The sequence below is a fragment of the Anabas testudineus genome, chromosome 9, assembly GCF_900324465.2.
Source record: "Anabas testudineus chromosome 9, fAnaTes1.2, whole genome shotgun sequence".
Classification (NCBI taxonomy): Eukaryota; Metazoa; Chordata; class Actinopteri; order Anabantiformes; family Anabantidae; genus Anabas; species Anabas testudineus.
The window spans coordinates 20844378-20857426 of NC_046618.1; the positions used below are offsets into that span (position 1 = coordinate 20844378).

General features: G+C 39.1%; 2 protein-coding genes across 3 annotated transcripts in view; both read right to left on the reverse strand.

The window, feature by feature from the left end:
* Nucleotides 1–86: 86 nt before the first annotated feature.
* On the reverse strand, nucleotides 87–6097 carry coq5 (coenzyme Q5, methyltransferase). The gene is made up of 7 exons (XM_026342782.1): nucleotides 5896–6097; nucleotides 5235–5384; nucleotides 4923–5147; nucleotides 2359–2465; nucleotides 1812–1900; nucleotides 977–1088; nucleotides 87–526 (listed from the first exon to the last, which is right to left on the reverse strand). Exons 1-7 carry the CDS (start codon nucleotides 6095–6097, stop codon nucleotides 425–427), a joined length of 987 nt encoding a protein of 328 aa, XP_026198567.1. The 3' UTR covers nucleotides 87–424.
* A 2646-nt stretch (nucleotides 6098–8743) lies between these two features.
* kremen1 (kringle containing transmembrane protein 1) overlaps nucleotides 8744–13049 on the reverse strand; it is a 51579-nt gene continuing 47273 nt past the window's right edge. For both annotated transcript variants that reach the window (XM_026342655.1, XM_026342656.1), the window contains exons 8-9: nucleotides 12703–12787; nucleotides 8744–11799 (exon numbers count right to left, since the gene is read on the reverse strand). In XM_026342655.1, coding sequence (XP_026198440.1) covers nucleotides 11640–11799; nucleotides 12703–12787 — 245 coding nt within the window. In that variant the 3' untranslated portion in view covers nucleotides 8744–11639. The remainder of the gene's footprint in view (nucleotides 11800–12702; nucleotides 12788–13049) is intronic.

Sequence of the window (13049 nt, forward strand, 5' to 3'; positions counted from 1 at the left end):
CTTTCCATTATTTTCATTTCTACATTGAAACTTTACTTATTAACTTGTCATCTGTAGCTTTAAGAAAAAAAAAATCCCGTCAGATACTGAGATCAACTTCTGATTTATTACCAAAAACTAGATGTTTCAAACATTTTTTAGCACTAGCTGTACTTGAACACTCTTCAGATGTCTTAACACTGACACCACACACATAATGAAAACTTTCTGTTGTTATTTGTACTAATAGGAATATTAAGTACAGTACAGAAAAAAGTGTCTTCACTGACCTCCAATTTTCTGTAGCTTCTGCAGAGAGGAGCTCTGGGGCTTCATGGTCCCAAATTCATGTGAGAACTCTGCAGACAGTTTGTCAAACAGGCATAAACGCCTGAAACACAGAGCGAGTCTATTTGCTTTTTACAGGAGGCGCTTGAAGTGCATCTCACAGCTTGAAGCCAGAGTGAAGAGCTACAACGCCACCAGTGAAGTTGTGGTAGTGCACACAGTAGAAACCTGTATCCTCAATCATATGTTTGAACTCCTCCTGCAGAAGGAAAAGGGCAAAGTAAATGAACATGCACATAGATTTGTACTTGGCATCAAATATATTCAAAAGTGAACAATATAATTGAGTAAATTCCACACCTCAGAACAAAGCACAAATGTGTGTTTGTGCAAGTCTGATAATAAATTAACAATTTAACTTTAAACCTTAATAAATCCAGAATCGTCTGGTTCTGTTTTTTACCAGTGAAAGTTTGCTGCTTTATGGATAAATAATCAGTCAATTAATCAAAAAAATGAATAAATAATTAATTGAAATATATATATATATATATATATATTTTTTTATTGTTACGCATTTCATAAACTGAAAAAACATATACATGAATTGATAATGAAAATAGTCAGTTTAAATTTTTGAATGTAGAAAAAAACCTTGTGAAAACAAATGGCGTGTGTGTGGACAAAGTAGGGAATACATTTCTCTTACCTGGTCTGGGAACTTGCGGATACTCTCTACCAGATACTGGTAAGACTTCCAGTCTCCAGCAATCACCTCTCCCAAAACTGGGATCATCTGGAAACTGTACGCATCATAAAGCCTGAAAAATTGAAAAGGATACAAGTAGCTAGCTTATTTAATTGCATTCAATAGCACATGTAACTACAGCTCTATTTTATATAGTTAAATAGACATATTCATTGGGAGAATTGAAAAACCTCCACAGCACATGGTTGGCCACCTCTTCTCAGCAGCACTCAGCAGCCAGCTCACATTTAACAGGCTATCGAGTGAATTAAAAACACGTTATGGTGCTAAACCAGAAGAGGGCAGTGTTTATCTAACCCATATAAAATCAAAAGCTTGTTAAGTTTGTCATACTCGCAGACTGTGGAAGGACACAAACCAGTCAACAATAGACATATATGAAACACACTCAGTTGGAAGTTTAGAAGAAACACTAACAATGCAATAAAAGGAGAATTAGCTGCTGTTGTGTTAGACTGCATTTGTTTTACTGAGTATAAAAATCTTTGAAAATATGGGGAAATGTCTCAACATTGCAGAAACTCTTGTCAGGAAAATTAGGTGAGATCTTTTCAGGCAGTGACACACATAAATCAACAAGTTACAGAATAATCTTTTTTTGTAATGATTTTCCCACAGATTGTTCCACAACTCATCGCAGAGCACACAACCACCTCCAGGCACAAAAACAAACTCCAGTTGTTTGCAATAAATTTCTGTATTCATGAGATGACGGCAATAAATCTGCAAACACCTTTTTTAAATTACAGGCTTCATAATGAGAACACCTCCTCACCTTGCCAATACAGGATTTGTCACTTTGCTGAACTCCAAGCACATAAACCTGCCACCAGGCTTCAGCACACGGAGAGCTTCCTGAAGTGCCTAAAAAAGAATTAAATTAATAAATAGATTTGTTTCCTGACATAATATAAAATGAATACAATTCTAATTTTCATTTAAATTATTTATGAAGCCATTTAACAGTTTTAAAATAGCTAAAATAACCATTAGTTGAATCTATTATTATATAGAAGCATAAAATGAATTCAATGTACTGAATTCTCATAATAATGCATGTGCATGGGACGAAAATGTAATCTAAAGTGGTAAAAGATTATGTTTTAAGAATTTGAAACGGCATGTTTTAATGTGTTTAATTGGGAATTTTGTTCTCTGACCTCTAATACACACATTTAATCAGACTGCAGTACAAACGTTAGTACCAGTCACACTGAGTACTACAATTCAAACACCTGATCCTGTTGTACTCACTACATGCAGAGCTAAATTGTGATTCTGTCTTTTACTGAGAACAACTGAGAAAACGTCTGATCAGGTACCTGATCTATGTGAGTGACATTGCGAATGCCAAAGGCGATAGTGTAGATATCAAACTGGTCATCATCAAAGGGCAGCTCCTCTGCATCCCCCACCACCCAGGACAGACCTGATGCAAATAAACACAAATACACACACACATAAAAAAAAAAAGTCCACCTGTATCTTACTTTGAAAGATAACTTCTGTTTTGATAAGCTGTAATGGCAGCTCGCAAACTTGTGACAGTTAAATTAACAGTTCTGTTTCGTAATCCGACGACAGTTATCGTGTGCCCTGTTTGGGTCATGCACGGTTGCACAGGAATCTCACACTGTTATAATTAACTTTTTTTGTATTTGCACTTCCAGTCTGTGTACTTTGGAGGGTGATTTTCAAGAATGTTTGGAGAATTGTATTTATTCATGAATAAATTACTCTGAGTTCAGTAAACAGTAAGTTAATTCAGAGAATACATTTACATGCACAATAGTTTCCTTGTGATGAGCCTCTTCTTACCTTTGGTTATATTTGGAAGTATACATGCACTCACTCTCTGTCCACACAGGACTGTTTTCATCTTGTTAAAATCCCTTTTCAGTCTCAGTTATTTCAGTCCTGAACTAAATTTTTATGTGTTTTGATTCAACCAGCTTTGTACCATTGAGTGTTAACATTATCACTCTTACATTAATAAACTGCCCATCCCTCAAAAAAAAAAAAAAAGTCACATACTCGTTTCGTTGGACATCTTTAGTTTTGATTACATCACATATTCACCATGGCTTCGTTTCGATAAGCTTCTGCAATGTCTCAACATTTATTCTCGTCCAGAGTTGCCTTAATTTTTTGCCAAGAACTTGTATTGATGACGCGATCTACGCCAAGTCTTCTCCAGCACATTCCAAAGACTCTCAATAGGGTTAAGGTCTGGTATCTGTGGTGGCCAATCCATGCGTGAAAATTATGCGTCATGCTTCCTGAACTACTCTTTCACAATTTGAGCCTGATGAATCCTGGTATTGTCATCTTGGAATATATGCATGACATCGGGGAAGAGAAAATCCATTGATGGAATAACCTGGTCATTCAGTATATTCAGGTAGTCAGCTGATCTCATTCTTTGGACACATAATGGTGCTGAACCTAGACCTGACCAACTGCAGCAACCCCAGATCATTGCACTGCCCCCACAGGCGTGTACGGTGCATCACTTCACCCACCTTTCTTCTTATTATGATGTGCCCATCACTCTGGAACAGGGTAAATCTGGACTCATCAGACCACATGACCTTCTTCCAGATTCCATTCTTTATGGTCCCTAGCTTGATGCTTTTTTTTTTTTTCCAATTAGCGTCACTGAAAAGTGGTTTTCTTAAGGCTACACAGCTGTCTAGTCCCAATTCCTTGAGTTCCCTTCACACTGTGAGTTTGGAAATGCTCTTAGCAGTGAGTTCTACTGTTGTTTTTCTACTACTACTACTTCTATTTGATTTCACCAAAGCTTTAAGTAATCGCCAATCATTCAAGATTTTTTAAGTTTTTAATAATGCTTTGGACAGTTCTTAACCCAGTTTTAGTAGTTTCAGCAAACTCCTTAGATGTTTTTTTTTTTTTTGCTTGATGCATGACAATAATTTTTGACCCTTCTGAAACAGATTGACATTTTCCAAGACCACAGGATGTGTCTTCTGACATGGTTGTTTTTTAGGAAATGAGAAGCTACTTGCTGCATCAGTAAAAAAAAAACATAATCATAATCAGTAATTATCCAATTAGAGGCTCTCTCGCTATTTGCTTAGTTAAATCCAGGTGGTGACTTTTTTTTTTTTGGATAGGCAGCGTATTTTTAACTACAGGAGCTTGTTCAACTTGAAACCGATTACAATGTGATAACAATTGTTTTTTACAAAAACATTTTTACTTTGTAAAAATGTCTTAAACGGGCATCAGAATTATTATATTTAAACTGGGGATGGGAAGATCAAAATCAAAATATCGGATATATCTACTGTCACCATTAGTGGCCCTAATGACCAACTTTCTATTTAACTATCTTAACAAGACAAAAAAACACATGCTTGGACAAACTACCAAAGGGAGATTTGTGCTTCAATGCACATGTTCCCAAACATCATTGTCTAGAGTTACAAAATCATTTTTAACAGTGAGGACTGTGTGGTTGGTTTTGCAAGTACGTGTCCGGTTTGTTTTCTCACCGCTTCCATTAGCCTTTCTGGGGGTTCTGGCTGAGACGGTGCTAAACAAGGAAACGTTATATCAAGCCTCTACACAGAAAGATGATGTTATGGAATATATAAATAGGTTCAATAAGAACAGATGGGTGGTCTTTCTGTGCTACACAATTTCACCATTTCTGTTGCTTTAAACAACTCCACCAAAATAACTGGTTTTCTCAAAGTGAGGACAAGGGCTCATCCAGGCTGCTGTAACCACATGATCTACTTGAATGAGGTACCCCATAAATCTCATTTGGGTACATGTAAACATACTCATTGAAGCTTCCCAGGTTTTGCAGTTAAACTCCTTGAAAACATCTACGACTGTTTTACACTGAAAAACTTACCAGAACTCACACCCATGCTCTCAGCTTTCTGTTTGCCCACTTTCAGCATCTCCTTGTTGATGTCACACACCACAGCACTGGATTCTCGGGGCTCGTTATCGTCCTCTGTGGAGTAGTTGATGGATATGTCCTGCCACGATGGGGTCTGCATGGACCGCGTTGCCCGCCGCTTCTGTCGGTCTTGCTGAAAACGAATGTAATCCAGGAATCGAAAAGCAATGTCACCTGCAGGGAAGAAGAATCACGGACAAAACAAAAGTGTGAAACCAGGGTGGGGGTGTTTTGCACCGGTTTTCACGTGATGCTTTATACCTGTTCCACCTGCCACATCCAGGAGTCGTGCACCAGGCTGAGGGTGCATAGCATGCAGCAACTTGTCCTTCCACAGGCGATGAATCCCCAGACTCATGGCGTCATTCATGACGTCATACTTTTGGGCCACATTCTCAAACACCTTATACACTGAAAGAGCAAAGATGAACAGAGAACATCTGTGTCTAACATTAATTTGTGGTGTTTTGTAATTTTGTCAGATCTACTCAGGATGGGGTTCACTTTTTATAAGTCCTGACAGGCTCGTTTTCTGTTCTTTACAGACTTCATTAAAAATAGGTGAATTATTTACTATTCATTAACTACAACTACAGTGCACCTGGTACAATATAATTAAAAACGTCATACTAATTATTGTCTACGTCTTTTACATTCGGCTGACTTAGAAAACACTAGACAACATCAGTTTTTGTGCAATTCCCACTTATAACACACTGATGAGCAGAAAGAGTTTCAAAGATTTCACTTCGTGAATCAGTTGTAACTTAAGCCGAATTGTCAAGCAAAGTGTCGTGATCATAACAACATGTCACATCCCGCCTCTAAAGACGTGATGGTGTTTGTAATGCGACAAACTTCTAAACAGTGAGATTTGTGAACCGAGTTTGCTGTGTTCAAACCGAGCTGTGCTGTCACTCACCTCTCTTCGCCTTTTCTGCCTCTGACACCGTTTCATAGCCAAAGTGCGTATTTCTCTCTTCGGCTGCATCGCTTAAACATCGACAAGATGACCCTGTCCAACAGCAACCTAACCGACCTGCAACTCCGACAGAGCTAGCATTAACATTTCTGTGAGAAAGACGGATCACCCTCCGGACCAACAGTCTCATGGAAGCCGCCATATTGACTGGTTAAAAATTATGCGTCAGTGTGTCGTCATCCACCAGCGACGACGGATTTCCTTCCACATCTATATCATATTTTTGTATTATTATGTATTATACGTAAAGAGATTGTGTTATTTATGGAAATATAGCACATAATATTATTTGTAATATTATTAAGCCAGTCAAATACATCCGTACTGCAATATTTCTAATCTTTATGAGGCATATTCAACTTTCTGGTTATTCTGGAGGCTGTTTGAGGTTATGTACATGTACTTTAATTATCCAGTGATGTTTTTATATTTTATATAAAGTGTAGACTTCACTTTTGTAACAGAAATGTGTGTTGCAGAGTCTCTGTACACAGAATATTACGTCTCCATTTCTAGTATTGCTTTTTTCCACCATAAAGGATAAAAACACAACTTGTGTTATTTTTAAAACATGATTGCTGTCTTACCTATTTCTCAAAGGGAATATTATGAGATAATATTTCAGACAGAATAGGAACTAAAATGTCAAAGGGAATCTGGGGAGTCACAGGGAAGGACCTAAGATGTTAAATTTACTGAGTCACATCACAGCTTTTGACTTTGTTATTCTTATAACAAATCATCATATTGAATACAATGAGAGGTAGGGCTGCAGAAAATTGTGACACTATCGTGTCAATCTAACTGTTTATTCTTTTTTGATTTCTTAATTGTTTAGGTCTGTAAACCTTCCCCCAAACAGTGCTGCCATCTGAACCTTAGTTGCTATTATTTAATTTACAATGATAGAAAACAATCAAACCGTAAGTTATTATATTTAAGAAGCTGAACTCTTTAACATTGTTGCATCATTAAAGACTTAGATGTTTATTTTGTGTCCCAAAAGTGAATATAATGATCTTTCACCAGCATGAAACTAAAATAACAGAAGGAAAATCTCAAGCATTAGACAGGTCAACACATGTGCTCAACACCACTGAAGGGCATTCTGGGAGATTGCCTTAATTGCAACAGGGTCAGAGTTAATATTGCAGAGTGGGGTGGATCGAAAAAGACAAGTTCTTGCTTGGCCACTGAACCTCCTTCACACAGTCCTACTTTCCACCAGCTCACATTTTTTTCTCCTTCTTTTTTCTAACAGTACCTCTCTGCTAATCTACCTGACTTCAGTAGCCTGAGTGCAGAAAGTGGCAGGTATTGTCTTCCATTCTTCTCACTTTCTCGTTCTTACAGTAACCAGACACTGCCATGTATTGTCTCATTGTTGCTTTAATTACTGGTCGACCTGGGTTCAGAGGGATCCACTTACATTGCTCTCTTTTCCATGGCTATGGGAAGGTTGACGGGAGGGGGGCAGTCTGCAGGCCAAGGCTTTTTCACAGGGACCCAGATGAGTTGTGATAAGGCTCAGAGTCTAGTCAAGGATTTATGTTACAGCTGCACAATTGCTATTGAAAAACATTTGGGGGTCAGTGGAAGGGTGTCGAAGTCCTCTACGAGCTGACATGTCTTTCTGTGGTTGTGTGGCTGATGGAAGTTATAACAAAGGCGTTTTAAAACCTAAACTAAGACATATAAGGATTGGTTATAGATAGTATTTTAAATTAAAAGATTAAAACGTTTTGTAACAGTTTTAGTTGTTTGTGGCTTTAAAATATTATTGTATTACGTTATCAATCAATAGCATCATGAGGGTGCGCAAGATGAAATGTGTGGATACATCACTTCTCCAGTAGAGGGAGTGAGGGAATCTACTTCTATTTATTGTTTCTGCTCATGTACTAGAATGTGTATCATTCCTGATTAATTCATTTTCCTTTCTCTCTATATATAAACTATTAATGTTTAAGGGCTTTAAAGGGCTAAGTGGATGATGTGTTTTGCTGTAAAATGTGGATAGAATCTTACACGTAGCTTAATTTGGGAAGTTTGGGATCCCATCAAAGAGACTTTTGAGGAAATCTGGACAATTTCACATTTGTGTTTTTGACAAATTGTTAGCCCTCATTAATACAAATGCATCTCCATACAAGGAAAGACTTTTTTCCTTCTCCGTGGAGCTGAACTGTAGCCAAACAAACAGCAAGCACATGCTGCTGCAGGGAAGCAAAAACAGACCTTAAACAGTTTCAGAGAGAGAGCACTTGATGAAAGCAACACAGGAACACCTTTAGTGAATTAAGAAATCATCATAGCAAACATTGCAAGGGTTCCAACTTATTACACATCCTGCCATGTTTGTTTTTTTCACGGTGTTCCAGTTGTAAAGCTGGACTCCTGCTGTTCCCTCTAAAATGTGCAGGTTGCATGCTTGACCTCATCCCGGAGGGAAGCCAATGGGTTACACATGGCACTCCAAATCCTCCCTCCGTGTGTGTGCATCTCCAAACAGTCTGGGAGTCATTTCACATATCCGATAAGTACTTAGCTTCACCAAAAAAATAAAAAAGACAGAAGGGGGTGCAGATGTCCCACCATGCTGAAGTCTGAATCTGTTTAAGCCAAACAGATTTTAGAAAATCGCACTGCACCTTTTGATTTGCACACACAAAGCACAAAAACAAAAAGGAAAAAAAGTTTGAAATGGAAAGAATGGGATTAGCTTGATCTGCCATGATCCAGTATTTGTGGCCCATATGCTGCAGCAACTTGATTATGTAATACTGTGTTCAATGTTGAAATAAATGTTTTATTAAGACGACAGAGCAAAAACAAAAGCAGAAGCACAACAACACAGGATTAAGAAACATGCATACAGTGTTTATTTGCAACCAGGACACATTAAATAAAACTACAAAGGTACTTCACTTATACAAAAGATAGATTATATCCCATTCACATACAAAATAACAATAATTTACTGTATAAATTAAAAATTTCACTATTTTTCTATTTACAATTTCATGAAAACAATGTTTTGCCCCCTTCAGAGCATTTCCCTCAGGGACTCTGGTGTTGTTTTCACGATATCGAGCACTACAGGACATTCACATCAACTACAGTTTGGGAAAAAGACAGTTTTGTCATTCAGAACATAGTGTGGAATTTTCCGATTGACTGGAGGACGGGACAGAAGATGGGAGTTTGCATAATTCACCAGGCTATCCAAACAAATATGCCCCTGTTAGATTTTGACTGTCAGATTTCGTTAGCTTGTGTTTGATTTGAACCCACATTAATTTACCGTCACGCTCGCGTCTGTGCTCTCTTTTCTCGCTCTCTCTACGCTTGGTCTGCTCTGAACATCACAAACCCTGGGGCATGTGCTCTTGTCTTGCAATAATTAACATGAGTTACAGTTGAGGAGACAGGCAGAATATAGAACAGAGTGACATTTTTACAAACTGTGGATTGGGAAAGAACGGTTCTCTTTATTGTTCTATTGGCCTCAAATTCTGTCTGATTCCTCAAAACTATACCTAACTACCTTTGACCTGAAAGTCACTGCGATGCGGTGTCATATGTAAAATATAATCTTTTGTGTCAAGTGCTGAGGTTGCTGCACAAAGAACGTTTCAGTTTTTTTTTTTTCCCACTGAAACTAAATGCGTAAGTGAGTAAGTACTGGTTCATTTTGTAAGTAGACGCTAATTCAAGTGCATTGTCATTCAGACCTCTTCTTTATTTTAACAGTCATTATAAGATTTGTCAGGTGTCAATCTACAGAGCTAACCTCCAGATCCATGGCAGGAAAGACCAATTACAATGCCAGTGACACACCAGTAGATTTTGACCTTTCACAAGAAGTTAAAATGTCACGGCAATGTACACAAAAATGGTACAGCTGCAAAACTGCTGTCAGCTCGCGCACAGTACCATTCAGTGCTTTTTGTTCTATTCCTGTCTGGATATATAGTTTGCAGTCAACCCCCTGGCCTCAAATCAAGGTGACAAGTAAACGCTCTGCAGGTTCTGCGGTGTCTTGTGATTTTAGGCAATTTACTGCTAAGAAGCGAAAAAATGCATTCCACTTTTAAGCTTAGTACAAAAAGCATCCTGACAGGTCTCTCAAATGCTTCATCGAGACTCAAAGTGAAAGAGTGGACATAAATATCATCATTCCCACACTGAATTACATAATATACAACAATATTCATCCCCCTCTGTAATCAAAAGACAACTTAATATGAACAATATGTTCAGTAAATGTCCAACACACAGAAATGGGAAACAAGCAGTTCTTTTAAAACCTCGTCCATTACTACTGAAGAGTCCTATTCCAAAAGGCTAAGTTCTCATTTAGGGGAGGACAAAAAAAATCCAAAATGTAAAAGATCCATTCTAGTGAGGTGTTGTGTTGAGAGTATTATGCTTAAAAAGGTTTAATGCTTTCAATCCCTGTACAAGATCTTTTTTTTTACTCTACATTTAAACGGTGGATATATCCTATTTTGGAATGAAACTCTTCACATCTACGCTGCTTTTTGAGAAGTGCAGACTCTTGCGAGGGACCCCAGTCCGCTGCGTTGAAGAAACACATGTGAGGAATCTGAGACAAGCGAAGAAGAGGTCCTTAAGGCACTTGAACACCATCAAACCGGAAAGACTCCCACCCACAACTGAGCAGAAAAAGCCCTCAGATCTTCCCAAGCCTCCCTAAATGGCAGTTTGTCTGCAAACTGCACCACCCCAATCCCCCCCTCCCTCCCTCCAGTGAACAACGCTACTTTTTCTCTCCACCCATACCCACATGAGCGACAGAGGAAGCGAGTGGGCGAGCGTGCTCTCTTGTTCTCTGATCTTTTCGTTTTTACGGCAAGTGATTCATCCCCAAAGTGCTGTGATTTCTACCTAACGTGTGACGCTTTCGTGTCCCGTTTCCCTCTCCTCCGAGTCAGAGCTAGTTATCACATAAAACAGATCAAAAAGAAACATTAGCACTTTGCATATGGAATCAAAAAGACAAATAAATATACAACTCTTTGGATGGGATGATTCTAGTTTGTCATCGTCCATATGAGGCAGTTAGAAGAGTTAAGTTAGCAGAGTTAAGTGTTACAGCGTACGGTGTGTGTATCAAAGACGTCTCCTTGACAGTGATGAAGATTTGGTTGCCACTGTGTCTTTGAGGCACCAAGAAGAGATCTGAACCTCCCCGTTTCCTATGCTGTACACAGACAGTGAAGTCAGCCATTATTCTGCAGCTGGCTGGGTGTTGTGTTTTCACTGGTGAGTCTGCAGTCTGGAAGAGTTTTTGGAGGTATGTTGACTGGATATCTGAAGGTGATGGAAATGAAGCCTGGCTGAACTGGGGGAGCTTTCTGCATGTTAAAAGCATCCTTGTCAGAGCTGCAGATCTTGCTTCATCCAATTCTCTGCTCTCCTCTCCCACACTGTAGTCACTGCCTGCCCCCCTCCCTCCTTGGGGCTGAGCAGGATGGGAGGGCACAGCCACTTCGGCCCACAGGCCATTTAGTAGCAGTTCCTCAGTCAGTTGTCATTAGCCACTCAGTTGTTGGCTTAATAGCGGAGCGCCTCACAGAGTTTCATTGTCTGAGGACCCTTATACAGCGAAGTTATGGGTGGTGGTAGCATTTGGTTAATGGTGGAGTGCAGCAATGGCGCTAGTTGCCCACTAGGGGGCTGAGGTCGCCGTGGTGGTTCTTTAACTTCTTCTTGAAGAGGGAGATGGTGGAGGGACGGTACAGGATGATCCAAGGCTCCGAGGACGTGGTGCTCTGGCTGCAGCTGTCTGAGCCACTGACCGTCGGGATGTTCGGGGACCTGAGAGCAAAAAGGAAGAGGAGAAGAGACAGTGAAGACAAACAAGAAGCAGGAAAACGTATGAGAGGAATAGAGGAGCATGAGAGAAGAGGGAAGAGAATAACTGCAATTATTCAGAGAAGGAGATGATTTATAGAGAGTGACATACACTTTAGAAACAAACACAAACAAATGAATTCACTAATGAATGAACATACTGTTTACGATTGAATCAAACGATACTGATGGTCAGTATCTACATGATCCATTAGTGACATAGATTGTGCTTTCTATTTGGATTATTTAAATTCAAATCATGAGAAAAATATTTTACCATGCATTGAAGAACAGGTTAAAGCCCCTGCGGTATGTTCTAGACAAATGTAAAGGCCTGTCATGCACTAAAAACCAAAATTCTAAAAATGTTTATCTGAATATTTTCTGCAGGTCTTAGTGGAAGCCAAATTTTTTCTCTTTCATGTTGCCTCACTTCAATAAAAACTCTGAATTGCACATTTGTATTGGACTGGAAAATCTCTGGCTTTGGCGACTCCTAGTGGTTGTACCACAAAAAGACAGCGAAGCTGACAGGAATGCATGTCAATCATCAAAGCATAACTTCACACTACATTTGGAATGAAGAATAACAGAGTGGGAAAACATGCAGTGGAAATACTGAGTGTAATTACTGTTTAAAACTCTTGGACTGCGCTAAATTTCACTGGCACTGTCTCCTTCTTCTACATCAGAAAATTTACAGCTTCACAGTGATTTGTAAGATGCTATAATCATATAAAAGTTCTGCAAACTGTGACTTGTAAAATGTGTGATGTCATGCAGCTCGTTCATATTTTCCTATCTTAGCACGAATGTGACGCCTGATGCTTGGTTGATGATGCACACCTTGAACATCCTCATACTTACTTGATTGTGATATGCAGCAGCAGCTTTGCCACCATGGCTATGACTGTGAGTATGAGGAGAGCAGCCAGAGCGTAAATGGTCCACACTACAGAAGGGGGAGCAACACAGTAACAAGACATCAGCTGCAATATCGTAGTAATGAAAACAAACAGTAATGAAGCAGCCTGAAAGGATTAGCGAGAAAAGAATTATTCAAGCACTGCTGGCACACCTGTTAGCAGTGTTCAGCCAGCAAATTGTCAAAAAATGGTGATGCATTATCAATGCACATCTGTTCTCCCTGGTTGTGAAATACATCAGATAGCCCTTTGAGACACGGAGCTCATGGTTTGGAAAGAATAATATTT